Source organism: Zeus faber, assembly GCF_960531495.2.
Source record: "Zeus faber genome assembly, chromosome: 16".
Taxonomy (NCBI): Eukaryota; Metazoa; Chordata; class Actinopteri; order Zeiformes; family Zeidae; genus Zeus; species Zeus faber.
Window position 1 is genome coordinate 25,788,869 of NC_137202.1, and position 27,895 is coordinate 25,816,763.

The 27,895-nt window shown below is 47.5% G+C and overlaps 3 protein-coding genes across 9 annotated transcripts in view; 2 read left to right on the forward strand and 1 right to left on the reverse strand.

Moving 5' to 3' along the window:
- Nucleotides 1-2,722, forward strand: part of LOC307242593 (opsin-5-like) — a gene marked incomplete at both ends in the record, with an annotated part of 7,678 nt that extends 4,956 nt beyond the window's left edge. Inside the window, 4 exons of the mRNA XM_080017103.1 lie at nt 59-158; nt 1,095-1,199; nt 1,358-1,581; nt 2,255-2,722. Coding sequence (XP_079873229.1) covers nt 59-158; nt 1,095-1,199; nt 1,358-1,581; nt 2,255-2,722 — 897 coding nt within the window. The remainder of the gene's footprint in view (nt 1-58; nt 159-1,094; nt 1,200-1,357; nt 1,582-2,254) is intronic.
- A 2,274-nt stretch (nt 2,723-4,996) lies between these two features.
- Nucleotides 4,997-25,742, forward strand: vit (vitrin). 6 transcript variants are annotated; one of them, XM_080016899.1, is made up of 23 exons: nt 4,997-5,133; nt 9,762-9,831; nt 10,145-10,210; nt 10,668-10,824; nt 11,575-11,708; nt 11,792-11,869; nt 12,372-12,563; nt 13,084-13,131; nt 14,172-14,210; nt 14,302-14,352; nt 15,155-15,217; nt 15,714-15,776; nt 18,664-18,738; nt 19,073-19,168; nt 19,677-19,739; nt 20,653-20,718; nt 21,395-21,442; nt 21,939-22,004; nt 22,091-22,238; nt 22,326-22,429; nt 23,033-23,259; nt 23,342-23,855; nt 24,605-25,742. In XM_080016899.1, the coding sequence occupies exons 2-23, from the start codon at nt 9,798-9,800 to the stop codon at nt 24,781-24,783; spliced, it is 2,511 nt and encodes an 836-aa protein (XP_079873025.1). In that variant the 5' UTR covers nt 4,997-5,133; nt 9,762-9,797; the 3' UTR covers nt 24,784-25,742. The 6 variants fall into 6 exon arrangements, with proteins under 6 accessions (XP_079873025.1, XP_079873027.1, XP_079873028.1 ...); XM_080016900.1 differs by lacking the exon at nt 4,997-5,133 and adding an exon at nt 7,582-7,830; XM_080016901.1 differs by lacking the exon at nt 21,395-21,442.
- Nucleotides 25,743-25,908: 166 nt separating this feature from the next.
- Nucleotides 25,909-27,895, reverse strand: part of LOC307242426 (striatin-like) — a gene marked incomplete at its 5' end in the record, with an annotated part of 42,702 nt that continues 40,715 nt past the window's right edge. For both annotated transcript variants that reach the window (XM_080016907.1, XM_080016906.1), the window contains one exon: nt 25,909-27,833. In XM_080016907.1, the coding sequence (XP_079873033.1) occupies nt 27,664-27,833 (170 nt within the window). In that variant the 3' untranslated portion in view covers nt 25,909-27,663. The remainder of the gene's footprint in view (nt 27,834-27,895) is intronic.

The following is a 27,895-nucleotide window of genomic DNA, read 5'->3' on the forward strand; positions in this document are numbered from 1 at the left end:
GAAGACAGGAAGACGTGATGTCACAGAGCGCCGACCTCTGTTTCTTGTCTCCCTCCAGGTAGACGGTTTCTTCACTTTGCTCTTTGGCCTCGCCAGCATCAACACCTTGACCGTGATAAGCATCACCAGGTACATCAAGGGATGTCACCCAAACAAAGGTTAGCGCCGCTCTTGTTCTCTCACAGACACAACGTCAACCAACATAAGCTTCGGGGCTGACCTCGCATCACTCACCTTGCTCCGGCAATTGAACTGACATTTCACCGTAACCTGCCATTCCGTTCATTTGAGGTGCAGTTTTCTATTTTCCGTGGTAATTGACGCAGAAGAATGTTTTAATTAGGAGGAAAATTAGGCAGAGAAACTGCCTCTGTTGAAACACCCGGAAAAAACGTTTTTACGTTTTTGCTTTTACCACATTTGCGGTTGGTTGTGAGAGAGAATCATATCATCATCAATCATAATAGTGTACGAGCTTCTAATTTGCTTTGATATATCCCATTGATTTATGGGAATGGGGGAATGTGCCAACTGAAAGCTTAGTACCTACACAAAAAGTCAACACAGAGACACAATCAGAATAAAAAACGACGCAGCATCAGATCTATTACCTTAAAACAATCTAGTATATATGGCTTCTTGCGCTGTCACTCCACAGAAATGGAGTGACACAGCTTTTTATGTGTCACTTTAGAAATCGAATACATTGATTTTCTTCGGTTTTTTTTTAATCGTCCTCTCAACGCAAAGCTATGTGTACTTTGTCAACAGAGATTCTTTTCAGTTCAAGTAGTTTGGCCACGCTGGCAGAAGAAGAAGAAACAGAAGAAACAGTCTTTATTTATGGCAGGACTAGGAAAGAATGTATTGTTCAATAAATGTCACAATTTGACATTCATAACACGGCAAGAATGCAGGCCACCAAAACGGCCTCTCACTTTTCCCCCGTCCCCAATGTTTGCCAAAGCAAAAACATTTTTTTGGAGAACAATAACAACTTTCCGGTCCACAAAAATGAAAATGTCTGATACTGAAATATCAATATTAAAATGCGGCATATTCTCGTCAGACGTTCTCCCTGTGTGTTTCTGCAGCACATTGCATCGGCGTGAACACCATCGCCGTCTCACTGCTCTGCATCTGGACCGGGGCTCTCTTCTGGTCCGTGGCGCCGCTGCTGGGCTGGGGGAGCTACACAGGTCTGTTTGTCGCACACCAGCCTCTCCACCTGGCCCCACGGAGCCAGTGTGCTGTACGAGTGAATTAAACGCCGCCATTGTCCGCAGGAACGACAGAGGAGAAGCTGAGATGTGGTGAAACCCTGTTCCCTTTGCCCCTCTCTGTGTGTCCCTCGTAGACCGTGGCTACGGCACTTGTGAGGTGGACTGGTCCAAAGCCAACTACTCCACCATCTACAAGTCGTACATCATCTCCATCCTCATCTCCTGCTTTTTCATCCCTGTGATGATCATGTTCTTCTCCTACGTGTCCATTATCAACACGGTGAAGAGCACCAACGCCATGACGGCTGATGGCTATCTCAGTGACCGCCAAAGGAAGGTGGAGAGAGATGTGACCAGGGTAGGTGTCTTGGATGCACTAGCTTGCCAATGTCCAACATCCTATGTTTGGTTGTGTCATAGTTGTCGGGTGGAAAGAATTCTACTCTCATCCGGTTCATTCCCTCAATATATTGTAGTGATCCGTTGCGAACTTTACGCTGCCGCTCCCTTACCTGGTCTTGTGTATCTCAGTGAACCCCCAAAGCTACGCCGATGGGAGGCACAGCGTTGCCAGATGCCGAAAAACCAAATAATCGCAGAAGGACTCTAGAATTATCAGAATTTGGGGCGAACTATCGTACATTCAAATCCAGACTGCGGCCCATATATGACGTATACAAATCTGTGCTGAGGACCCCTCAGCGATGTGATTGGATAATTTATGGAGGACAACCTCCCCCCGTTTTTTTAGGAAAAGGCACAACGACCACTGTGTAGAACAAGTGGAAACAGCAGCTCGGGCTAATCACCCACACCTGTTGTCAAATAAATTATTACTGAAACCGAAAAATATGGATTGATCCATGATCCCAAGGGGGCCAAGAGGATTAAGTCAAGTAAGTCATTGTCAGGAATTGACTATGATACTGACAACAGTGTTTAGGGACAAGTTGGTAGGCGGCTCTTTTTCGTCAAAACGATTTCTTTGTTAGTAGTATACTAACCGTTGTTTATCCTCGTGTCGGTTCCAGGTGTCCATCGTGATCTGCACAGCTTTCATCCTGGCCTGGTCACCTTACGCAGTGGTGTCCATGTGGTCCGCCTGGGGATTCCACGTGCCAAGCACCACCAGCATTATGACCCGCCTCTTCGCCAAGTCCGCCAGCTTCTACAACCCACTCATCTACTTTGGGATGAGCTCAAAGTTTCGCAAAGACCTCTCCGTGCTCCTGCCGTGCACTCGGGCGAACAGGGAGGTGGTCCGTCTGCAGCACTTTGAAAATATCAAACCCAAAGCCCAGGCCGCACAGCATGTTCAATCGCCTCCTGCTCAGGAGCGGCAGGATAAATATGCTGCGGGGGAGATCCAGCCCAATGCGGACAGAGACTCTGGGGTGAACAGCCCCACTCAAACCCCACAGCCGGGCATACAGGAGGTGCTTCGCGTGGACCCCCCGTCACACATTGAGACTTCACAGTACTGGTGTGACAGACTATAAAGATGGCAGTCTTTTGGTTTTCTTTTGGCCGAATGGAATTTTACCACTTGAAATATGGGAGGGTGAGGTGGGGGGGTATTTCTTTGAATGTTTTGGTCTTGCCCATATTGCTGAACTGTACACTGTCAATAAATCATGCCTACAATCTCCTCAATGCTGATGTAGACATACACATCATATATACTGTGTTAATCATCCAAATCTAAAATGGCTATGCACCAAAAACCATGTGGAATCTAAAGATGTTCTGCTGATCAGAACACTACACATGATACATGCCAACATGTGGAAGCAATCAACGGTCCTCCGCAGGGGCAACAGGAGATACAGGACGGCTTTAAGTTTGGTCATCCTTGCATTTACCCCCGAGGGGGCCATGATATGTATGTATGGATGGGTGTATCATGCAGCACCACAAAACTGATTTCACTGATTGGTGCATCAGTGAGCCCCTCTTACTTGGCATTCACCCAAATAGTCAACTACAAAGCAACAGCAAAGGTTTTCACTGGAGGGATGAGGGGAATTCTGTTTTGACAGCAAAATGCCAGAAGTCTTCCAGTGGCCCCTGGGGACGGTGAATTAATACAGTCACAGCTTGTCAACAGTGGAGCACGCGAAAAGAAATATGAGAAATTCCGGCATAAAACCTGTATTTTTTTTCCTTGCAATATTAACGGGCAAAAACAAAAGTGTAAATTTCAATGTTTGCAGGGTGGTCCCAGGGGTTTGCAATGACCATAATTACGAGCACAATGACCTCTTTTACGAAGACTTTGAAGCACATTAAATCAAAATGGCAGGTGGCCTCAACTTACCTTCCATCCACAGTCCAAAGTGCCAGAACCATGTGGGCCAGTCAGTGCAGCATGAGCTGGCCCACATGGCTGACTAGCCCAACATTGTTTATGTCTTGTAAATATTTGCCTCTGTTGATAAGTTGTCTGTGTGTGTGCGCGACAGGAATTCATATCCATATATGTTCCTGTTGTTGTTGTTTTTCGTATGTAAGACGTGTGTAGGACACATTTTGCGCACACGTGAGTCCAGGAAGCATTCATATTCATATACATGTGGGCATTTATCATGTGTGTAAATGGTAAATGGACTGCATTTATATAGCACTTTTCTAGTTTTGCAGCTTCCCAAAGCGCTTTACAGTACCTGCCTCACATTCACCCACTCACACACACATTCATACATCGACGGCGGCAGCAGCCATGCAAGGCGCACACCTGCTCATTGAGAGCAGCGAGGTCAAGTGTCTCGCTCAAAGACAGAAGGCTACCAGGAGGAGCCGGGGATCGAACCAGCCACCTTATGATCACTAGACTAGATCTAAAGTAGTTCACCCTGTGTGTGTGTGTTGATGTTTTTTTGGGGGAGGGAGGGGTACTGCTTTGCTTGACTCGATCGGATGAGTAGTCAAGAGCCACACGCAGGCAAACGAGAAAGGGAACCTGGTGCATGTTTGGAGTCATCAGGAGTTAACAGTTTTCCACCGCCAACACTTCTGACTCCAAATCTGTTTAGACACGTTATGAACGCTGACAAGTTCAAAATGCCAAGGTTTGGGAGAAACATTTTTTCATTCATTAAGCCTCTTCAAATGCACAACAATAAAGGCACACTCATCATATAAATCACATTACAGTGCGTAACCGAGCACATTTACACATTTGCATTTGTTTACACAATAAATTCAGTTTAAAATAATAGATAAATACAAAAAAAGAGATGGGCCATATTAAGTTATAATGTGAGACTAAAGAAGATAATTTCAGACAGTACATTCTGGCTTTAAATCTTTTTTTTTTTTTTCCCCCACCCCACCTTCTTGTCCTCTTTCATTAATTATTATTATTATTTCAAATTCAACATCTCTCAAATTGGGAATCAAAAAAGTTTGACCTGCAGCTTGCACCCTCCCTGACAGCCCTGCATCTCAGCTCGGAGTGGGTTGGGAATCTGGGGGGTGTTGTACCTACTTTGGCCCCATCCGTTCTGCACTTTTAATGATCGCTCTCTCTCCTCTCTCTCTCTCTCTCTCTCTCTCTCTCTCTCTCTCTCTCTCTCTCTCTCTCTCTCTCTCTCTCTCTCTCTCTCTCTCTCTCTCTCTCTCATCTCTCTCTCTTCTCTCTCTCTCTCTCTCTCTCTCTCTCTCTCTCTCTCTCTCTCTCTCTCTCTCTCTCTCTCTCTCTCTCTCTCCTCTCTCTCTCTCTCCACACACACACACACACACACACCGAGCAGGCAGGACCAACGCGTGCAGCTGGAGGAGGCTGTTCAGTAGCGCGCACGCTGGATGATGCAGATGCGTCTTCAGATGCACAACACTTTACTCTGAAAAGACGTTTTTATTTATTTATTTGTTTTGACGCTTGGGAATTAAGACTAGTTTTGCTTGTCGGGTAAGTTCCCTTAAGTTCCTTTTTTTTTTTTTTGTTATGTTCCTCTGTACTTGTCACTATTGATTAACGATGGACCGTGCGTAATATCTGCGTAATTTCGGTCCATGGTGCGTAAAGATCAGGAAATCTGCTTTGTGTCAACATTGGTATCAAATCTAATATCAGATCTAATATTGTTGAAGTTTTTGTTTTTTTTTACACGGAATTTACCGGAAGTTACCTGATTCAACTTTTAGTTTTATTTTATTTTTTACGCCCTTTTCTTGTTCCAAAAAGCTCCTTTCCTCTTGTTGTTCTTTTTTCCCCTCAGGTATTTCTCGACCGAGGGAGGTGAATGAGTAATGGAAGGATGCATCGCTCTTTATTATAATTACCGGGGTGATTTTCCCATATATCCAAATTTGAGGATGAGAATTAATTCTCCGTCTTTGATTTTTCACATTTGCATCGGTAACATCCCTCTTATTCGTGACTTTATACGACCGAGAGCACTGATTAATCCCAGGTATTCCCTTGTACAATACGTCCAGCAGCTAAATTCAAGCCGCGGCTTGCATGGCAGCCAGTGCCAAGACTTAAAGTCATCCAGCCTGCGCGTAATAAACAAACAGCGACTCAGCAGAGGTAGAGATGAATCGCCAAAAAAAAAAAAAAAAGACTGCTCTGAAAGGAAATGACCTTGTAGAGACATGTTGGCTTTCCGTGCGTCTCTGATCTCCCCCTAAAGGTTCTTCTTTGGCTTGTGGCTTAAAACACTTTTGGCACGTCTGGTGGTGTTTACTGTACATTTCTGACATCTGCGAAAGCCACCCCTGGCACTATCCTGGCACTACCCTACCCTGGCACGGTGTGTGTGTGTGTGTGTGTGTGTGTGTGTGTGTGTGTGTGTGTGTGTGTGTGTGTGTGTGTGTGTGTGTGTGTGTGTGTGTGTGTGTGTGTGTCCGTGTGTGCATGTGTGCGTGCGCTTGCTTCACACTGAAAATTACCCTCAGAAACACTGATTATACAACCAAAACTATATTAGGGGCAGTATCTACCTGCCTTCCTATCCACAGCTTAGACAGCTTCCTTGAGTAGGCAAGGAATGTTGGTGGTGATTAAAGTGGTAATCCATGAGATTATTGTTTTTTTCTTCACAAAATCGCATATTTGATACTTTATCCGATATTTATTTAGCTGGCACTTTATAAGAAACAGCCATTTCAAGTTTTTGGGTTATGCATGTGCTTCTCTCTGCTGTTTCCATTGTCGGTGGTGGCGCCTTTCCAGCCAAGAACCCAAAGATTGCACGAGCACAAACTGAATGCCGGTCGTTAGGCTTGGGCAATTGGAGGAATATATCGGCAACCGGCGATTGCCCATCGGCGGTTGTCTTTACTTTGCGATTTTGCGCACCGGTGATTTTTTGAGGCGATTGTTGTCCTTTTATTTTGTTTATTTCATTACGTGTAAAGTGCAATTCAAAGCGTGCGTGACTAGGTACTGGTAGTCTGCATCACTGCTTTAACCGCGACCGGTGCTTTTCTCGCCGTCTGTGTAAATCCTCAAAAAGGAACGTTCTGAAACAGGCTTTCTCACTTTCTTTGGTTCGGTTCAGATATTGCAGGAACCACGCAGCGTTGCAGAGGGCACTCAGACACCCAAACCTGTTACCGGGGACTGGGGTGCCAGTCCTGGGGGAACCGCCTCCGCCTCTTCACCAGGGGAGCACAGACACAGACCGGGACGGGCTTTCTCCGGGATAATTCCATGATTTGATCCTTTTATTTTGCTGTCCTTTTAAAACTCCCAATTAAGTGATTCCATCCGCTTCAACCCGAAACCTCTGCGCTGCGGCCGGTTAGAACTGGCCTCGTTTGCAAAGCCTGCTAATTACTCCTTTTACGTCCTTCGGCTTGCCGGTTGGAAAGTTTTGACATATCCCCCAACCCTAGCGGCCACAGTGCAATTAATCAACCAGCGTTGTCGCAAACTGTCAATATGAATGGACATAAACTAAGAAATAGAGCAAAAAAACACAAAAAAAGCATTCTCAGATGACCCAAGACAAGGGTGAATCCAGATGTTGAAAGAAAACGTTGCAGTTTCTAATGGAATTCTGGGACTTGTAGTGTGATACCCTCACAGATAATTTTATGGATTTCCAGTTTAACTTTTACACAGAGTTGCACTAAAATGTATGCATACTGTATATGCAAATATATGCATTTTCAAATAAGAGAGCTTTGTGAAGTTCATTATGATTGATGGCAACTGATTTGTTGAAATCTGCAGCGGCTGAATTTGGATTGGGATGTCGCATTGCTGATCTTATCACTGGACACTTTGATCACCTCGCTATATGCAACATGGAACGCTTCATCCTACTTTCAACAAGGGAGGATTTTCAGTATCAGATTTCCGTTGGTTCTGTTTGTGAGTTTTACCACTTAAAGTGAGGGAAAAATATCTACATAGGGGCTGAAATATTAAATTCAGAGTAACAGCAGACCAACAAGGTTTGCTCTGTGCATAGCGAATTGTATAACCTTTGGTGTTCTTAATTTGCTATATGTCATTTCCTGGTGTCAGCTTGGAGGGGATATTCTATCCCAAATCCAGCAGTGGTTCAAGACTCCAAACTACACCCTGACCTTTCGGAGCCGCTCGGTGTGCCAACAATTTTGCTTTGGAAATGGCCGTATAACACACTGGCGGGTAATGGCAAAATCCCATATTTTCCACATATATGCACAGAGGGAGAAATGTTTTCAAAGAAGGCACGGCGATAGAGTTTCGCTGTAGGAGGCGTTAGAGGTTGTACCCAAGGCCTTTAACGGGTGCACCCAAGGCCTTTAACGGGTCCAGCACAAGGCGCAGGCACTTAGTGAGATTTACAACGCCTATATAGTACATGACCCCATCACCGCCCATGATTTACGCTGATAAGAGGTCCGCCTGTGAAAGACCTCACAAACCGTGAAGGGTTTCCCCGCTGTCGTTAGGAAGCGATAAGGTTGTTATCTAACCCCGCTGTTTTGATCCTTTTCTTTGGCTTGACGTGTGATTGTCACTTGTTACACATGCTGCTCATTCTTTATCGCAGTGGATCCATTCAACGCGGGCGCCGCGGCGGGATGGAATGGAGCGTCTTTTCACTGCATATATGTATGAAAGTATGTATATGTATGTGACAAATAAAAAATCTTGAATCTTGAATCTTGAATCTTGTCTCCACGTCCTCGCCGGTCGTTTGCTTTGTTCGGAGGATCTTTCGGAGCCGATTCACCTCGGCCGCCGCAAAGCCTCCTCTTCTACACTCTGCCCCGGCTTGTTCCTTACCTCCCTTTCCTGCTTGGACAAATTGTCGTTCTATGCAGCTTGTCAAAGCGCAGGGGGGGGTGGGGGTGTGGCATGGAAAAAAGCATGTCAATGCTTATGAATGCCAGCTAAAAATGTACCAAAGGGCTTTATTAGAGCTCTTGTATCGTACAGTTATACCACGCCTTCACACGTACTTCTTACCTTAAGCAAACTGGCCTCTTCACAATTGAGTACGTTTTATCTCGACCGTCACTTTGACCTACATTGCGTTGTGCAATATTGCGTCGCACCCGACCCCGCTCCAGAGGTCACCGCGCGATCGCATGTTTCCACTCGATCGGCGCGGAGCCGCTGGTGTTGGGCGGTAGCGACAGACAAAACACAGCGCCGGGGTGGGAGGTACAGCATTCCACTGTTAACAGGGAGGTTTCACTCATCGCCTCCCGAGGGATGAGTTCTGCCCCACTGCCCTGCCAGGGAACTGTGGGGGCGGGGGCGGCGGGGGTGGCGGGGGCGGTGGGGGCGGTAGGGGGGCGGCGGGGGGCGGGTCGCCTTTCCTTGCGCCCGCGCCCAGGCCACGCTGTCGTTGTTGTCGTTGTTGTTGTTGTTGTTGTTGGGAAGGAGGCAGAGGACCAGAACTATGCAAAGGATGCACCGAAGTTTACAAGGTCCGCCTCCGACACTCCCACCCTCCATGATCATTATCAGCTATCATTACCAGAGTGCCACAATAATCACAGTGTCTGGTATGAGAGCTTTGGCAACGGGTGACGGTCATGTTTACCCAGTCTCCAACATTGTTTCATGTCTTTTTCTGGATTCTCTCCCCCCTCTCACTGTTTGAGGGATCTGCTCGGTACTTGAGGGGCTTTTCTTCTGCTTTCAAATCCGATGCCAAACTATGAAGTAAATTGCACTTCCTCATTCCTCCGGGATGATATTACGTCCTACGACACTTATCCCGTTCTGTCCGACTCCGTGGGCCTTAAAGCCAGACATCAAATGCTCAGACTGCTGTCTCGCTGGCCCAAGATGGTGACCGCAGATGCACACTGCGAGTCAGTTCAAATGACCTGTGGTACAATAATTGGCCTGGAGTGTTGTAGACAGCAGGACAGCAGACTGCAAGGTGTAGTTTAGCCATAGTTTACTTTAAGTCAAGCAGGTTTTTAGTCAGTTTCCCATTCATCAACCAGAGAGAAGACCGTTTGAAGCTTTGCCGATGTCATCACAATGTTTTTGCTCCTGATGGGAAGCGTCCGCGGTGCTGTCCGACCGGACGGAAATGAAGACATTCTGACCGGCTCTCCCCTCTTGCCTTATAGTTTTAGGTTTGTACGGGGAACATCCGGCGGCCCAACATGATCAGAGCTCCGCTCACCGCCATCTGCCTCGGTAGGGAACCTCCGTCCGCATCCGCACACATTACTTAAAGGGAAACCCCCCCCCCCCCCCCAAGTCATTTTTTTTCGACACAAACACAAACCTCATTGAGAGAATAGCCTCAGCTGAATGTTCGGTGGATGTTTTTTTCCGGGGGTTAAAATCCGTCAGTCTAGGCGGTCGCCGTGCGCTAATGCCGAGCGACACAAACACCGTGTAAACACACGGCCATTCTCCGCCGAGCAAACACCGCCGACGATTATGTTACTTTGATTGCTGTTGCGTGAATCCATCTCCGTGGTCTTACTTTCTGTTTCCCACACAGCTCTCCTTCTGCCCTGTGTTTGCTTGGCCAAGCCCAACGGATCAAAGAACAAGAAGCCCAAGCAAGGTAGACATTGCAAAACAAACAAGCCCGAGATCCTGGTGACAGTCGCTGTATTATCGGTTCCACTCAGGCCCCCGCGTTCTGCACCTCTGAGGGTCATTTCACCCTTTTCTTTTTTCTTCTTTTGAATTCAAACCCACATTTCCCCGCTCTCCATACTGACGCCTTTGACTTGAGTCGGTTTTTCAACAAATTGCAGTTTTTGTTGTTGTTGTTTTTATTTTTCAAGGTTGAGGGAAGTCTACCTGTTGATTCGGTTCAGCTGAAGCGATATGGAAGTTTTTCAGGACGTTTTGACTGTTTATGTTTCCGGTCAAGTCCATACACTGCCATACTGTCGCAAGTGTCTGTGAAGCTTTTGGAAGCCGCCCGCGAACCTGAGTAACAGTGGATGGACTTATGTCGAGGTGAGAAACGGGTAAATGTCCTTTGAATGCCCTTGAATCTTCCCTTCCTCCAGTGGTTCCAGCCATAGAATGCGATGTGAGAGCGGGAAAGGTTAACCTCCCAGAGTTCATAGTGAAATGCCCCGCCCACTGCAAGGAGACCAAGCAGCAGGTCTACGGCACGGCGGTGTTCGCTTCCATCTCAAGCATCTGCAATGCAGCCATCCACAGGTATACAGCCTCTCCCTAAACCATGATGTGGACATGAACACAGACGTTCGGTATTGAAATATAAATACCCTAAGAAAACAATAAAAATAAATAAATAAAATCTTCCATTGCAAAAGTCCTACATTTTTGTTTTAAGGTACTTGGTATTATTAGTAGCAATGATAAAAGTCTGTTTACTTGATTTGATTCTGATTTACTTTAAAATGATCCTTATTTATTTAGTCTGGTTTGAGTTTGGTGTCTGTGCTCTACCGCTCATCACTCCCTGCGAGGTGCACAGCAAGGACAGTCAGACTTAACGAGCTAGAAATATTGGAGTGATGAGCTCCGTTCCCCCCATTGGGTAGAAGAGTAGAGCCCAAGAGGTGGATGGAGGGGAGGTGGAGGGAGGGCAGCAAAGCAAGCAGGGCAGGAGGGACTGGCTTCTTAAATAGGGCGTGAAAGCGTGTGGCGCCGTCAAGTTGTCCGACAGAACTAGCTCTGTATCATACACACACACACACACACACACACACACAGTATGTGTATATACACATAAATGTATACACATAAAATGTTGATTTTGTTTTCAGGCCGGTCCATAAGGGTGTGGCGCAGTTGAGTTGTCTGACAGAACTAGCCCCACAAGCTACGCATCCTTTATTTATTAATGAAAGGGCCAATGCACTCCTCTTATCGTGTGGACCTCAGTGCTGAAACACACCACACAGATCATTGGGGAGGTTTCCAATTAACCTTCTCCCTCCACAGCGGGGTCATCACCAACTCGGGCGGGAAGGTGATCGTCAAAAAGATGGCCGGGCAGAATCTCTACAAGGGGAGCAATTCCAACGGCCTCCGCTCTCTGTCCCTTCCCAAGTGGAGGGAGTCCTTCACCGTCGCAGGTATTCGAACGACACGGCACACGATTGCACCGCAAAGCCGGGGCACGCGTTGTGAGTCTCTCTGCCGTGTTTTTTTTTTCCAGTGGGGAAGCCAAAGAAGGGAGTGATCTACCCCTCGACTCTGGACTACACCCCTTCAAGACCCACCTACGTCAAAACAAGTGAGAACTGGAATGATGCGAACGCGTCTGAGTTATTTGGTTTCCCTCGGCCACTGTACGCGATGCATACACTCTTGATATAGAAGTGAATCCGGCTCGGATCTGAATCCTGGCCGGAGCGGCAGATAAGCTCGGTATTTCCAGCGTGATGACACGAAACCCCAAAAGGGAGCGTGGATTAAAAAGAAAAAAGCCTGAGTCACAGTTGAAAGATCACATGTCTTTTGCTCTGGGATTTTGGATCCTGCTCGGGGGCGAGTGAGGAACCCGAGCGCTGCGGTGTGGCAAAGAATGTCAAGAATGCATTACAGCTATAGGTGCTCCTCTACTATACATCCAGTGCCTTCTCCTCCCGTCACCGCGTCGCCTCACTGGCCGCGAGGACGTGCCGATAAACATCAAATAACCGATGAAACGCTGTGGTTATTTTCCCCCAACACTTCGCTTGGGGCCCTCACGTCAACATGAAAACGTCCACTTCATCCCGCCCGTTTCCCTACAGGTCAGAAGGAGGCTCTGACCACGCTGGCACCAGAACCCGCCACAAGCACGACCCCGGAGCCCACGACCACCACAAGCACGCCAGCGCCCCCCACCACCGCCACCACCGCCGCCGCCACCACCGTCAGTACCGCTCCGCCTCCGCCCACCGCTAACAAAGCCCGGGCTGCCATCCACAAAGTTAGGGACGCCGGTAGGTTCAGTCTCACACACACACACACACACACACACAGGAAAAATGATGTGTTGCATACATACATGTTCGATTTTTTGAGACTTTTTCTCTCATAAAATCGCTGGATTCATGCATGTCATGTGAAGGATTACGTATTCCTTTGGATACAGGGAAATGTTTTTCGTGATTACATTTCTTGGATTAACCCCCCGAACGATCCGGTAATACCAATCCAAAGCGGAGAACCGCCTCCGATCGCGATCTAACAGACCTAACTCTGAACAGATCCGGAGTGCAGATGTTCGACAAATTACAGTCGGTGCGGTCTGACTGGCAACCTGAACTGTACATTTGAGGATTGAAATATATTACCGAGATATATTTTATTCACCCCGGAGCTGGGGACACAAGCTCCTCCCACTCTCCTTCCATCTCGCTCTCTGTGTCTGTCTCTCTCTCTCTCTGTCTCTCTCTCCACCTAGTCTTTTAATACTGTTTCTCTGCTCCTGGTGACCCCCTGTGTGTTTCCACCACCCAGGCAGCAATCACCCGTACTTTGCTTCTGCGGCGGCAGCAGCGAGTTCAAGTAAGTGAAGCCAAGGAGCGACGAGGCGCGGCCGCAGGTGTGGTGTTGCTTGGTTGGGTGGTGTTGCTTGGTTGGGTGGGTGGTGTGGATGTGGCACTGGTGGTGTTGGCTTGTTGCAGCGGTGTGTTTTGCCTACTGTATAAAGCACCTTACTTCAGCCCCGTGGGATTTAAGTGTGGGTTTCCGTGGCGACACCACGATGTGCGTTGTTCCGTACGTGAAATCAGCTCACCTGTTTTAAGGTTAAAACAAAAACAACTTAAAACTGCATTCGTTTCTAAAGGCATGGCACGTCCTCGTTTGTTATGCTCCAGCCTTGAAGGACAGGATTGCTATTTTTTCCAGCCCAGGCTTTGGTGCTGGTTGCAATTATTTACAACTGTTCATAGCTCAACCTGGCTCAGCACTGTACAATCTTGAAACTTACCGCTCTGCTACAGCTTCCCACTGTGCTTTAATGCAGCCCAATGGGGCAAACGTTTGAGCCTTCAAAAAACATGTGAAATCTCCTTTTCGAAAACGGGACACTCACAATATTGTCAGACAGTCTTTATATGTTGTACCATGTATGTACCAAAACGGGAAAAAAAACAACAACCTGAAATTAATTAATTCAAATTAATGTGCACTTCCACAAAACGGCTCGTTTGGCTGCATCCACGCACACGAAAACGATGAGACACAGGATGTTGGACCTCTTGATACGGACAATGTGCAGTAGCTGACGTTACGCTTTGGATAATGCAAAAAGGAGCGTTAAGGTTTTGTTTTTGCCCAGTTAGACCACGTTTAAGTGCGGTGAGAAGCTGCAGCAGAGTGGTAATTTTCTCAATAGTCGTTCAGCGAGGTTGTTGCTATGAACCGTTATAAATTATGGGAACCAATTGAATACAGCCTGGGTTGAAGAGATAGACAATTGATCCTTTAATGTTATTAAATACTTGTCTTTACAGCTCATTTGAAATCAAACAATTCATATAAAGACCCCCCGTCCCCACCCTAAAATCGCCCATATTGTGTTATTCTCAACATTGGTATAGGGCAAACACAGAACGGTCATGGAAAGGCTCCCAGCCAAGGTATGTGTTCAATTTCTCGCTGATTCCAAAGCTCTTAGGATGCTGATACTCATAGTGTCCAATAACCAACACGCCTTAAATTTCTTCAAAGTATTCCGAGGAAGCGCCTATCCGAGTAGATTTTCACCACGATTTAATCAAGGTAAATCAAGCTTCATCATCAATCATCCTAATGTGTCCTTTGTCAACATCTTTGTCATTTTTGTGTATTTTAACCACTCACACACACGCATGCACGCACACACACAGACACACACACACACACACACACGCACACGCGCACGCAGCTGGAGCAGCTTTTGTTCTTAAACACCTTCTTCCTTCTCTGCCCTTCTTTATTTCTTTCCGAGATACAATCTTTAAACTCTACATGTCATCTCCTGTTCTCGACGTGCACATCTGACTACGAGACTTTTTACTAGACCGCCGAAATGCGGGCGGGCAAAAAGGCTCTGGCACAGCCTGGCTTTGGTTATTCTCCAAGTAAAATACCACCAAATTCCAGCATTTGAAGATGTTATTTCCTGTCCCACGGGGCATTCTTCTCTGTAAAATGACGGCAGAGCATATCCCATCCCCGACCTGGATATGGAAAGATGATATTGATGTAGCAGACCCAGTCATGCAGCAGCAGCTTGATGCACCGCCACTTTGGATCGTACCCCTCATCAGATGACTTGGTGTTGTGGGAGTTGTTCTGGTGCACATGAAGCCTCGTGTGCTACTAATTCAAAAATCACACTTTTGCATCTAATCTCACCACGAAACTAACACCCCGCACACTGTTGCCTTTCGTAACCCACAACACATCTTTTTCTCTGTGAAAGATATATTTTTGAAGATCTCCACACAGTAAATATACTGTATTCTTATTCCCTTGCGATGTGTTATCTTTCTGTCACGTTGTGCTCTGTTACGTTGCCTTGTATTGCCTTGCTTTCCAGGTTTGCGCAAACCAGAGGCTGGCTCTACTATCAGGAGACAGCCACCCTCCCCTGCTGGCACAGGTCGGTCGCGCGCACACGCACACGCACACGCACGCACAGCATTATTAGCAGGTAGACACCTCGGGTCAAGGTCAGCGTCAGACAGTGGGTGGGGGTTATACTAGCAGACAGTGAAAACAGCTCCAATTGGGCCCCATGAGTCTGACCCACCATCCCCACCCCTGGGCCCCTTGTGATCATCTCCATAGGTCTCATCTAACATCGCGCTCGTTTGTTCATCCCCTTATTTATTTTTTGTTTGCCAAGATGAAAAGCAAAAAGAACGAATCGGCCAAAGTCAAGCACAGACCTGTAAATTTCCTGCCATGGAGTTTTCTGTTTATTTTTTATATCAAGCTGCGCAATAAATGCCTTCAAACGTCACCGAAAGCAATAAAACAGCTGGGCTGCATTTGAAGCTCTCCTCGCCCCTAACCCCCCCAACACTTACTCCATACTTCCACCAATTTCTCTCAGTCTTTTACCCCATCTGCCTGTTTCCCATTTCTACAAACAGCGTTCAACAGGGTTCAGCCGGCGTCACCTGAGCGGACTCCCAACACTGGCCAGTCCAACCCTGGTAAGTACCCCCAGAGCCCGAGTGGATCTCATCAAACTGCACTTCAAAACATCCAGATTGGACAGAATTGGTCAACCGGAGAAACAACCAGGGGCAATAAAACCCAGTTTAAATGTTTTATAAAGAGGCACTGACGCGCCGCGCAGTGCCGGGGTTTAGCCGTGGCCAATCCCACATAAACTCCGGGCAGAAATACAAGTGGATATTAAGGTCACCCGACGGAGTCCGACTGGCTTTTACAACCCCCTGGCGTGACTCGGTTGAAACGTGGACAGTAAGTATGCAGATACGCCTCAAAGACGAACCGAGAGGGTAACATCTCCTCGACCTCGTCTTGTGACATATCTCCGCTGGATGTAGACCGGCGGCGGGCGCGTGCTCGGAGCCTTCTGCTTGGATGAGACCACGGTGGGAAATGTCAGCGCAGTCGTGTTGAACCCTACGAAAGATTCCAATCGGGTCCTCTCTCATCCTCCAGCTTCCTCGTAAATCCTTTGCGGAGGGAATGAGATGAAAGCGGCAGCGCCGAGCGGCCTGCGGAGCGCCCAGGGAGGGACCAAGGGTTCACAGCAAATCCACCACAACACTCTCCAGCTTGTCCAAAACACAGCAAAGCCACTGTGCAGGATTCTGTTAAAGGGCAACTTTGCAGGAGGGCGCACCCTGTGAATTCATGTGTGTGGACAATATGTCGCAGTTCATTAAAAAAATACGTATTTTGATTTATTTTTCACTCAGAAATAGAGCTGGACTCATTTTTGTAATGACATTAGCCACGCCCGCCTAAAAATCGGGACACTGCCCGCAAACTTGAAGGTGACGTCTCATGGGTGAGACAGGAGAGAGGTGTGGCTGCAGTGAAGGCCACTTGGCAAGAGGAGATGATGGAGGAGACGGAGGGATGCTCAGAGCGGGTTTTTATTTTTCGATTTTTTTTTTTGTACCAGTTTCCCGCTGGTTTGAAACGAGAAACGAGAGAGCGCTCCGGCCCACCGTCTTTGTTTTCCTTCGTTTCCTACTTGAAGGCCGAAGAACTTTCACCATCTACTCCACCGCCTACTCCACCATCCCTAAATAGCTGTGAAAATAACTGACCGACCTGCCGACTGAACACCACCCTGCTACTGTGCTGTGGCAGAGACACAACCAACCCCCTCCCCACCTCCACACCCCTGTGATGTCACCGGCCGCAATGTAAAAATACAAAAAAACGGCCTTCTTTACCCGCAAACCTAAAACCTACATTTTCCTGTATTTTTGCCCTGTAAATTGTGTTTAAACATCTTCTCCGTAAGCCCAAATAATCACTCTTCAAACAGTTCAAGTTATAGTTCCAGATAACAGTATCACTGAATTTGTAATCCCTGGCTGAGTTTACACCAACCCACGGATTTAGGAACAGTTTTCATGTCAATTCATTCAAATTTCAGCGTCTCAAACCACCATAATTTCCGCCGGGGGTTCGGAATGAATGAGGTTCTCCTGGAGAAGGTTCCTGAGTCTAACCCAGACCGGCTCACCGAGGAATGCACCTCTGTGCAACACAAAAACCATGGCCGTCTAAAATAAGGTTCAGATGCATTTTTGCTCACGGTCGATGGGGCAGTGTGGTTTCTGAACTCGGCGTTCTGAGCGCATTCGAGACTCTCAGGGTCATCTCTCTCTCTGCTTGATACTGAATGTGAGACGGACTCACCCTAATCCGCTCGATATACATCAGACAGTACGTGTCGTCAATTTGGGCAATCCGACATTAGAGGTATTTTAACATATTATTGCTGTCTCAAAGTCAATCCTACCTGATTAATGTGTTGGTGTATCTGGGCTTTGTTTCGTTCCACCCAGTTGGAGGTTGACTCGGTTGCCCATTAGACCTTAATACGTCCACCCCGATGGCTCCTGCCGTGGGTTTTAGCATATTTCAACTCAAGACACTGTGTTGCTATGATTATGCAGAGCTAAAGAAGTAACTCAATAAGTCAGTACTTGAGTAGTTTTTACACACATAACGGAGACATTTTTGGAACCCCTACACGTCGATCGCCCAACCCCCCGTCGATCTCCCTCTGGCCCTCTGGTTGCAACATTCACCCAAGTGGAGTTTAACTGGGTGAGTTTAGCCAAATCCTTTGAAAACACCAGTTACACCAGGGAAAAATATTGCTGTCTGCTGTACGGCGTTGGGCTTTGGACCAGCAGCAAATGACCCTAATCCCTGTGCCACGCCGTGTATACTGTCCCCGGTTTGACGCGAGTATTAAAACAATACTCCCACGCTCCGCTGGTCTGCTCGCTGGCGTCTCCCAGCCTGGCCCCGTCAACACGGGCCCTGCTCTGTAGCTGCTGTTAGATGGGAACCCAAAGCCCAGTGACCGTGTGTTGTTGTAAGCTTCTCATCAGCTGTTGGAGATGGGTTAATTAACGTGTGTCGCTGCGGCTCGGTTAAAGCCAACAGGCTGCCGTGATTTGGCTCGACCGTTGCGGCGACGGGGTATTCCGCCGTCGCCGCATACGTCAACAGCAGACCAACACATGACTGTATGGGACCCTTGAACTCCCCGACAACCTTGCCCAAACTCTCCACATGGGCCCGTCTGAGCGATGCCAAGAAGAGCACAAAGAAACAAAGCAGGTGGCCAACAATTTCCAGTCCACCGTGACAAAAACAGGCTGCAGCTCCTCAGTTGCTGGCAAATGTGTTCTGGCATGTATATGAAAACCGGCCAAAAACCTCAATGTGTAACCATTGAGGTTGGACGCCTTGTGCCCTGCATTCCTCCCACCACCCCCGCCCCCGCCCTCCTCCACGGAGGCGGGCGAGGTGGACGTCACACGCACTGTTTACTAATGACACTGGCTGACGCTTGTTAATCTTCTCCCTGCACAGCTTTTCCTAGAAGGGATTGGCCGCCTCCTTCTTTTGCTCGTCCAGACTGGTTCCCAGGGGCCAGACGACCAGCAGGTATCAAACAGCGGGGGGATGGGGGGGTGGATTGACCGCCCCCCGTCTCCCCTTCCAATTAAACCAGTCATGAACCTACTCTAATCTACATGTCGAGTGGTTAGGTGTTTTTGTCTTGCTTTTGGAACTAGGCAGTTAAAATGTAGTGAATGGTTCGAATGATCATGGTAAAAGTTAAGTTAAAGCAATAAAGTGCACAGGAGTTACTGTTAATGTTTCCAGTGTTTTAAAGACCTATGAGCCTTATAAACCATTCACACAGAAACCTTGTCCCAAAGCCGGGGCTTCAACAGGCACCCTAACCCCGTCCTTAAATATCATATGATCCTTGTAGTTGCTGAAGCCTCCACCACTGTACATTCAGACGTTAGTTACGTAGCTCCAGACTCGGGCTACACCTGGAGCGAGGTGGATTCACCTGAGAGCTCAGGTAAGTCCACACCCACTCCACCGCACAAACAAGGCGGTTGGGCGCGCGTCCGACCCACCCTTGTCACAACAGCATGCGACCGCACCCTGAGCGGCGCGCATGTACATTATGTCCGCTTCCGACGTACATGTGTCCAAAGGTTGCATGCTTGTGTGATGAAGGCAGTGTGGTATGTGGAGACCGTCTCTGCCTTCTCTTTGTAATGTCCGCACCAACGTCTCTCGGGGTGTTTTAATACGTACCATATGCCTGCCATATGAGGGGTAAACCACTGCTGTGAGTTAAACCCGTGGCTATGGGTGATCACAAGGGTGGGTTTATCATTTCTGCATGTGAGTGAGAGGGTCCGGACAAAAGACTTTCTCTTAAATGGTGTGGGATTGGGTTGAGAAACGCTTTTCTTTTCTTTTTTTTCTTCTGACCAATCACAACCACGAGAATGTTTTCTTCATTTTCTTCGCCGTGAACTGTGGGAAACACTAACGGGTCTCACAACGTCCTCTTCTAGCTCGGGAACACAGGCCTGCTATCTCTGAGTTTGAGCGCTGGTATTATAACTTTGGACCGTACCGTAAGTGACATTCTATTCCAATTTTAAAAGTGTGGGGGGGACTAACGGGTCTTGGTTGGGGGGGGGGGGCATTCAATAGATGAATGCCTGGTTGAAGTTCGAACTGGAATGGATTCCATCAGACAAAACAGAAGCTGTTTTGAAGCACTTGCACGCACACACACACACACACACACACACACACACACACACACACACACACACACACACACACACACACACACACACACACACACACATACACATACACATACACGCACACGCACACACACCGTTCTCGCCTTTACATTCCAGGTTATTCGGGGTTTTATCAATTCAGTGTCTCCATTTTGCCATTTTAATAAACTTACTTGGACTGACTGCCCGTTATGCCTCCTGACGTGGAGGGCAGCAACGAAGGTTATCCAATTTTGACAAAGACATCGCACAAATTCTTTCAGAGTATGATATTTTCGATATTTCCTGTAATACCATTTAAAAGGTCTACATCCAATAAGCTGGAGAAGTTGGCACAAAAGGCCGGGAGCCGTGGCATGAAGAGCGCTGGGAAAGGGAGGAAATGATTTTGTGATCCACAGAATGCCTCAAATCACCAGAGGGACTATTTGAATGACAGAGTTATTATATGAACCGATCATTAGACACAAAGGGACACGCACAAAGGCCTTATTGAAATTATAGTCCCCGCATTCATCTGTTTTGACTACACTCAAAACATCTAAATCCAGACTCCAGACACATGGTTTTAGATCCAAGAGGCCGAGTGGCTTCCTCCGTGCCCAGAAGCCTCGCAGCCGCACACCCTGCTTGTCGAAAACTGCAACTTCAGAGTGACCCTGTGTTTTGGCGTAGCCCATTAAAGGATAGGTTCACTATTTTTCCAAGTTTTCACGTTGCCGTCTATTATTTGCAGTTCCTCGCTCCACCGACTCGGATGGAAACCGTGGGAAAGTGTCCGTGGACACAACCCACACCAGAGGTGAGTGGACACGGAGCCGAAATGGAGCGCACCGGTACTCCCTTATCACCCCTTCAGTGAAACAGGAACTGTTCATTCAGAACCAATACAAATATCTTTTGTCAATACTCAATACAACCAATACAATTAGGTGTGATTGGAGGACTTTCTTGATTTTTTTTTTGGTGCCTCATTTTTTTATGCATTGGCAATTCCTTTATTCTTAGAGTCTACCAACCATGGTTCCATTTTGATAGCCACGAGTTCCCACTCGCCAGCGCCACGCCGAGTGGGAGCTAAACAGCACGATAACGTGCTATTGCTCACGCCCCAGCACTTCTCCTATTTTTTTACATTCCAAATATTAAGTTGATATGATTTATTTTATATCATTTTTTACCTTTTAAATTAGGTGGAAAAATAAATACATATATATTTGGGTGGCCCTTCCGCCATACCATTTTGGCCCACTAGTGGGCGGGGCCCGCACCCTGGGAATCCCCACATTAGTCCATAAACCATGGATTGGGAAAATACATCTTGTCCCCTTTGTTTGTGCCAAGTTAGTTTGCACCCTTCTCATTGCCGAAGGGGAGCAAAAAAATAAAAGTAAAGCCCCCTTTGCCATTGCACGGAGCGCCTTCGCGTGACTGAGGTTTTTTTTTTTAATATTGAGTATTTAACGACATCTTTGCAGTGGAGCCTGTGGACGCGTGGAAGCCGGACGTGCCGCTCTATGAGACAGGTGCCCTGACTCTTCCCTGCTTCTTTTAACATTTACCACTTTACCAGTAAGTTCTCAGCTTCATGGCCACTTGACCAAGGTTATCCAAGGAGACGGATCCTGAGCCCTTGTCCAAAACTGCATCCCTGTTTCGACACCACTGCACAGACTGTCATTTTAGTGATCTGGGCCAAATTTTCAACAGTGGCACAGTTCCTGGAGGATGGAACAAGTTCCTGTTTGTTACAAACTCCTTCCATAAATTGCTAGGAATCCTAGGGAAGCTTGTGGATGTGCAGACAAACCACAGATGCGTTGACTTTGAAGTGAAAATTTCCACAGAAGTAGAAATTTGAGCAACAAGTTCTCATAATCACAGATAAATGTGTGTTAAAACAGCGTCACACACCGCACTTGTCGTTTCGAAATGGAATTCTAGGACTTATAGTTAAGTCCAGCCAATGCAGACAATCTTATGGTTTCCACTATAAGCTCCTGTACATGACCTTATCCACAGGGTTCAACACCAGAGAGCAAGACTCCATACCCAGAGCACCAGAGCCTGCGGCTCAGGGAGACCCAAGTATGTACCTCTTGCATACGCTACCGCACACAGACGCGGCGTCCATCACGGGTTCGAATCCTGCCTTTTGTCTCCCGTTGCCACAGACTGCAAGGTGGACCTCGCCTTCCTGATGGACGGCAGCTGGAGCATCGGGAAGCGGCGCTTCAAGATCCAGAAGGACTTCCTAGCCGACGTGGCTCAGGTTATCAACTTGGGCGTGGCCGGACCCATGATGGGGATTATCCAATACGGGTAAACTTACGCGTTCTGCACTTTGGTCACAACGGGATGAAATTAGGACGAGGTGTCATCGTCGCTCACGCCTGACTCGTTCAAAAGGGACGACCCCGTGACCGAGGCCAGCTTGAAGACCTACTCCAACTCCAGAGATGTGAAGACGGCCATAGATAAGATAGTGCAGAAGGGGGGCCTCTCCAACGTGGGTGAGTGTGTCGAGCGAGACGCCAGTCGGAGCTGTCGCAGACCCAGAAGTGTAAAAGTGAAAGGGGAGCAATTATATCGCACACTTTAGTGGCCTCTCACATTTTCACATGGAAGGATGGAATTAAATCTAAATTCGTCAGTAGACACTGTGAGCTAAATTACAGCTTTGCTCTTTGTAAGCAGTGTTTTCCTCCTGGTCTGACCGAGTAGCGCTTTCGGTTTTACCGGCCTGGGGGGGGGGTAAGGGCTGTTTTTCTGTCTCGCTCGGTGTGTCAGCGTGCATTTATTGCCACTTGCGCCCTCATGATAAATTTTGCAGCCTGATACAAATAGACTTGTGTGTTTGTCCAGATGTCCCCTCTAATCAGACTACAATGCTAGATGTAGTGAATGTTTTCTTTCTTTTAATTAAAAGTGACCAACGAGACTCAGTGTTTAAAGGATAAGGGTCATGGGCACAAATGGTTTTATATCTAGTAAATGCGGTGACCATATATGCATACGTACATGCAGAAGGGGATATTCGGCTCAAGAGGCTTCCATTTTACACAGGCGGCCTCCTGTGATCATTTTCTGTGCTGCCCCCTTGTGCCCTTTCCAAGGCAAGGCCCTCTCCTACATCAACAAGCAGTACTTCAGCGACGCCAACGGAAACCGCGGCGCGGCGCCCAACGTGGCCGTGGTGCTGGTGGACGGCTGGCCGACAGACAAGGTGGAGGAGGCTTCGCGGCTCGCCCGGGAGTCCGGCATCAACATTTTCTTCGTCACCATCGAGGGCCCGGACGAAAATGAGAAACAGAACGTGGTCGAAGCCAACTACGTCGACAAGGTAGAGAGTCAAGACCAGGGGCACATTAAAAAGACCATGACAGTGACTCACCCGGTCCAATCCCCTCCCCTCTCCTCCGCAGGCCGTGTGCCGGACCAACGGCTTCTTCTCGCTGCCGGTGTCCAGCTGGTTCGCCCTGAGGAAGGCCGTGCAGCCGCTGGTGAAGCGCGTGTGTGACACAGACCGTCTGGTGTGCAGCAAGACCTGCCTGAATGCCAACGACATCGCCTTCGTCATCGACGGCTCCAGCAGCGTGGGCACGGGCAACTTCCGCACGGTGCTGCAGTTCGTGGCCAACGTTACGCGGGAGTTCGAGATCTCGGACACAGACACGCGGGTGGGCGCGGTGCAGTACACCTACGAGCAGCGGCTGGAGTTCGCCTTCGGCCAGCACAACAACAAGGCCGAGCTGCTCAACGCCATCAAGCGCATCAACTACTGGAGCGGCGGCACCAGCACGGGCGCCGCCATCACGTACGCGGCGGAGCAGCTGTTCAGCAAATCCAAACCCAACAAACGCAAGATCATGATCGTCATCACGGACGGACGCTCCTACGACGACGTCCGGGTGCCCGCGCTGGCGGTCCATCAGCAAGGTGAGGAGACAAATACAGCAAAAAGTATTTAATTGATGGAAAAGTACCAGAATCTTGGAAGGGAAGGATAGGGTAGGGCAGGGGCAGAGCTTGGTTTAGTCTATATCAGGGCTGTTCAACTACGTTCCGTGGGGGCCCAGAGTTCCACCCAGTTACCGGTTTAGGGGCCTGACAAATTCAACTAGAACTTTTCCGTTGTTCAGAGTGTAGCTTGCACTACTGCTTCTTCTGCAGAGTCACTTGGTTGTCGGTTGTTGATACTTTAAGCACTACAGGTGAAATGAATGTAGAGCAAATGTTTTCAAAGGCCTGGAGGCTGAGTAGCCCCGGTCACCTGTATATCCACGACTGGCTACACAGATAAACACCACACCAACAGGCTCACCGACAGATTTGGCACATGCTGTACATTCACATATACTGTACATTTACATGCACTGTATGTACACCTGTGCTTATACACAGACAAGCTTGTTTAAGTACCAGAGTTATATTGGAAATACAGAGTCAGGGGTTATAAACTGCTTTTAGCTTCAACATTACTTTGACCTAGTTTCTCATGAAAGAAATCCAGCAGACACAGTCAAGCAGACCCAATGGACACCGTATTGAACTCCCTCGCTGCCACAGACAGGCGTTAATCCACAGAGCAGCATTTGCCTGCGATGTGACAAGCTGTGAGGCCTGTGCCTAACTGTGTGTGTGTGTGTGTCTGTCTGTGTGTGTGTTTGTGCGTGCGTGCGACACAGGTGTCATCGCCTACTCCATCGGCATCGCCTGGGCGGCCCAGGATGAGCTGGAGTACATCGCCACCGACCCCGACAAGGAGCACTCATTCTTCGTGGAAGAGTTTGACAGCCTGTACAAGTTTGTGCCCAAGATCATCCACAACATCTGCCAGGAGTTCAACTCGCAGCCTCGGAACTAGAGGAGTGTGAGGAGGCGTGTGGGGGGGGTTAACAACAGACAACAGACTGATTTACAATTTACCAATTCAGCAAACACAGACAGCAGCCCCCCGGATTGGTTGTAAGTTGGCCCAGACTTAAAATTTTTTATTATTTTTTTATTTTTTATTTTTTTTTGTTAATTTCGGGTGAACAAAGGGGGTAGGGTTTGAATTGATTGAAAATCCGATGACATTTGAGCAAAATAATACTTTTTGGAGGGGCGGGTGGGTACAGTCAGGAAGGGCTTGGCTACGACACGGACAGCTCGTAGGGGGGATTTGTGATTTTGTGGTCGCTGCTACCACTCAGACGCCGTACCATTGACAAAAAACGTCAAAACTACCTTCTGGAGACATGGTGCATGTACAGAGCAATGTAGTCTTAGCACGCCTAGCACTTCCTCTTCCTTATGGCTTAACATACTGCATCAACCCAATATGGTGCCTCTGATACAATCGTCTGTCAAGACAGCATACTTATTGCATTATTTTTTATTTATATATATATATATATATATATATAACATTTTTAATCTTCCTAACAGGAGAGCCTTGATAGTAGGGACATTGTTCAAGTTCCTCATGAAAAGTGCTGATGATGATGATGAGATAGATATATATATATATATATATATATATAGTGATGTGAAATTGGACGTTTACTTGTCAGGAGTGATAGCAGTTCCCCGGATAACCATATTTTTGTAATAGTGTGTGGTTGCTTTTCTTTTTTTTTTATTGTATTTTATTTTTTTAAAGAAAGGAGGTATTTGGTGTTGTTGAAATAAATTTAAAAGTATTTATAATATTCCCAACTCATTATGGCCTGTTTGTACATATGCATATTAAAAAAAAAAACTTCTGCTCATAATGTTCAAATATGTCATTGATCAATATTGTAATTCAGTTTTTAATAAAATCCTGAAAAAAATAAAAGTGGTATTTCTTTATTTACTGAACTATTTCATGTGGCAATTCTGCAGGGCACCCTTCTAAAAGAGAAGATAAAATAACAAAAAATACAATGTCACCAGGATCCAAAGCAATGGTTTGACAGCAGTTGTTTTTTTTTTTTTTTCCTTTTCTTTTTTTTATTTCGAACAGACTTTCATATACAAACCAGTGACTGAGAAAGTGGCTCATTTGAAGCTGTACTGAACATAAACAACATAATATCTGGATTTGTAGTATCATGGATCCTAAGTCCCTGCACATTGCTTACAGTACATACCGTCACACCACGCCCATGCCCCCCCCCGAAAACCCTCTCTTTTTAGTTTCGGATGCTTTGTTATTTAAAAATCGCCATCGTGTGAACCCCACGAAACCTCCCCGCTAGACATTTGACTACTGTTCTATATTCTGAGGTGTGTCCGCACGATTTGGGGGCAAACTACATACAGCACAAGCCATTCAGTTAAAAACGAGAGAGCAAAACTGTCCCAAAGAAAGAAAGAAAATCAATTATTTATTCCTAAAATGGACATTTATTTTTTATGACCAGTTTTGAAATCATCATATAACCAAAAATGGTTTACTTGGGAGACATACGCGTGTTATCTTACCTCTGATGTGTAGAATTACTTGAAAATGTTTAATATACAGGCAATATATTCAATAATCTGTCACTCTGCCAGCTTCGCTTTGAAATACAGAAGAAATAAAAAACAAAAAACAATTCAGATTTCTCAGACACACACACACAAAAAAAAAAAAAAAAAAAAGACCACTCAAACTCACGCTGCACAATAGGTTTTTTTCTTTTTAAGACTGAATATATATTTTGTTTATTATAAGTGTATGTAATTGTACATCCAAATGGTTTGTTAAAACGGACGACGCCGACAACCTCCCTCCGGAAATTTTTAATCCCCCCCCCCCAAACCACCTCCTTATCCCCCGAAAAGAAGCAAGATAAAATAGCGTTTTGAGACCTTTTTAAAGCAAAGGCACATTTGTCAATAACTGTTTTTTGTTTGTTTGTTTTATAAAAAGGAAAGTAAAGGAAAGTAAAGGAAAGTAAAGGAAAGGAAAGGGAAGGAACGTAAAGGGAAGTAAAGGAAAGGAAAGGAAAGGAAAGGAACAGAAAGGAAAGGAATGGAAAGGAAAGGGAAGGAAAGTAAAGGGAAGGTAAAGCGCAAGCGAGCGAGAGGAGAGATCGCTTTGTCCGACGCGCCTCCAGTGAGCCCTGGAAACGCAACGAGACACCAAACCTGACTGGGAGGGAGGTCTGTACGCAGTCCTGCATGGGATGCTGCAAAGGATTCTGGGTGAGAATGAGAGTCGGGGGCAGGTGACCTTATTAAAAAAAAAACAAAAACAAACAAAAAACCCAACAACCCTAATTCCTCCCAGTTCACACTCGACGTGAATGAAGTTTGTATGCGGGTGTGTGTGTGTGTGTGTGTGTTGGTGGTGGTGGTGGTGGTGGGGCCTACTCCCGGGTGTGCGTGCGTGGGGGCGTAGGGGGTGGGGGGCGTCGGGCGGTCCGGGGGGTGTGGTCACACCAGGGCCTGCCTGGAAGGTTAAATGCGCGCTAGGCGGCGTCCATAGCATCCGTCGCAGCTCTCCCCCCTGCTCGCCTCCCGGCCAGAGGTTCGGGCTCGTTTTCAGTCAGACGGGAAAACCGCTCAGAGTTCGGGGAGGGCGGGGGGGCGGGGGAGGGGGGCACCGTGTGGTGGGATTTCGACCTCCCTCCCCCCTCCGCCCCCATCCCACCCTTCTTTTTTGTTTTGTTTTCCTTTTGTCTCCGTTGGTCCCTGACCCCATCGGCTGCACCGGTGTGTGTGTGTCGTCGGTGAGTGTGTGTGTGTGTTGCGGAGGGGGGAGGGGGGGGGGGGAGCTGCCCGCCCCCCCGCGTCATACAAACACTTTGGCGAGGGCGTCGGCCCCGGCGCTGGCGATGTAGCACTTGGACGGGTGGAACGCCACGTCGTGGATGGACTCCTCAAACTTCTTCCTGTGAGCCGTGAACTCCTGGATGCACGTCTTGCTCTCCAGGTTCCACAGGCGGATGGAGCAGTCGTGACCTGGGGGGTGGGGTGGGGTGGGGGTGGGGGTTTGAAAAATTTGATTTTTTAAGCAATTCCAC

What these genes read in the sequence shown, in the direction of transcription:
- vit (XM_080016899.1), top strand. Translation starts at nt 9,798, where the DNA reads ATGATCAGAGCTCCGCTCACCGCCATCTGCCTCG. An exon ending in ACCCACCTACGTCAAAACAA is followed by an intron (nt 11,870 to 12,371) that starts GTGAGAACTGGA and finishes GTTTCCCTACAG; the next exon opens with GTCAGAAGGAGGCTCTGACC. An exon ending in GGATTCACCTGAGAGCTCAG is followed by an intron (nt 19,169 to 19,676) that starts GTAAGTCCACAC and finishes GTCCTCTTCTAG; the next exon opens with CTCGGGAACACAGGCCTGCT.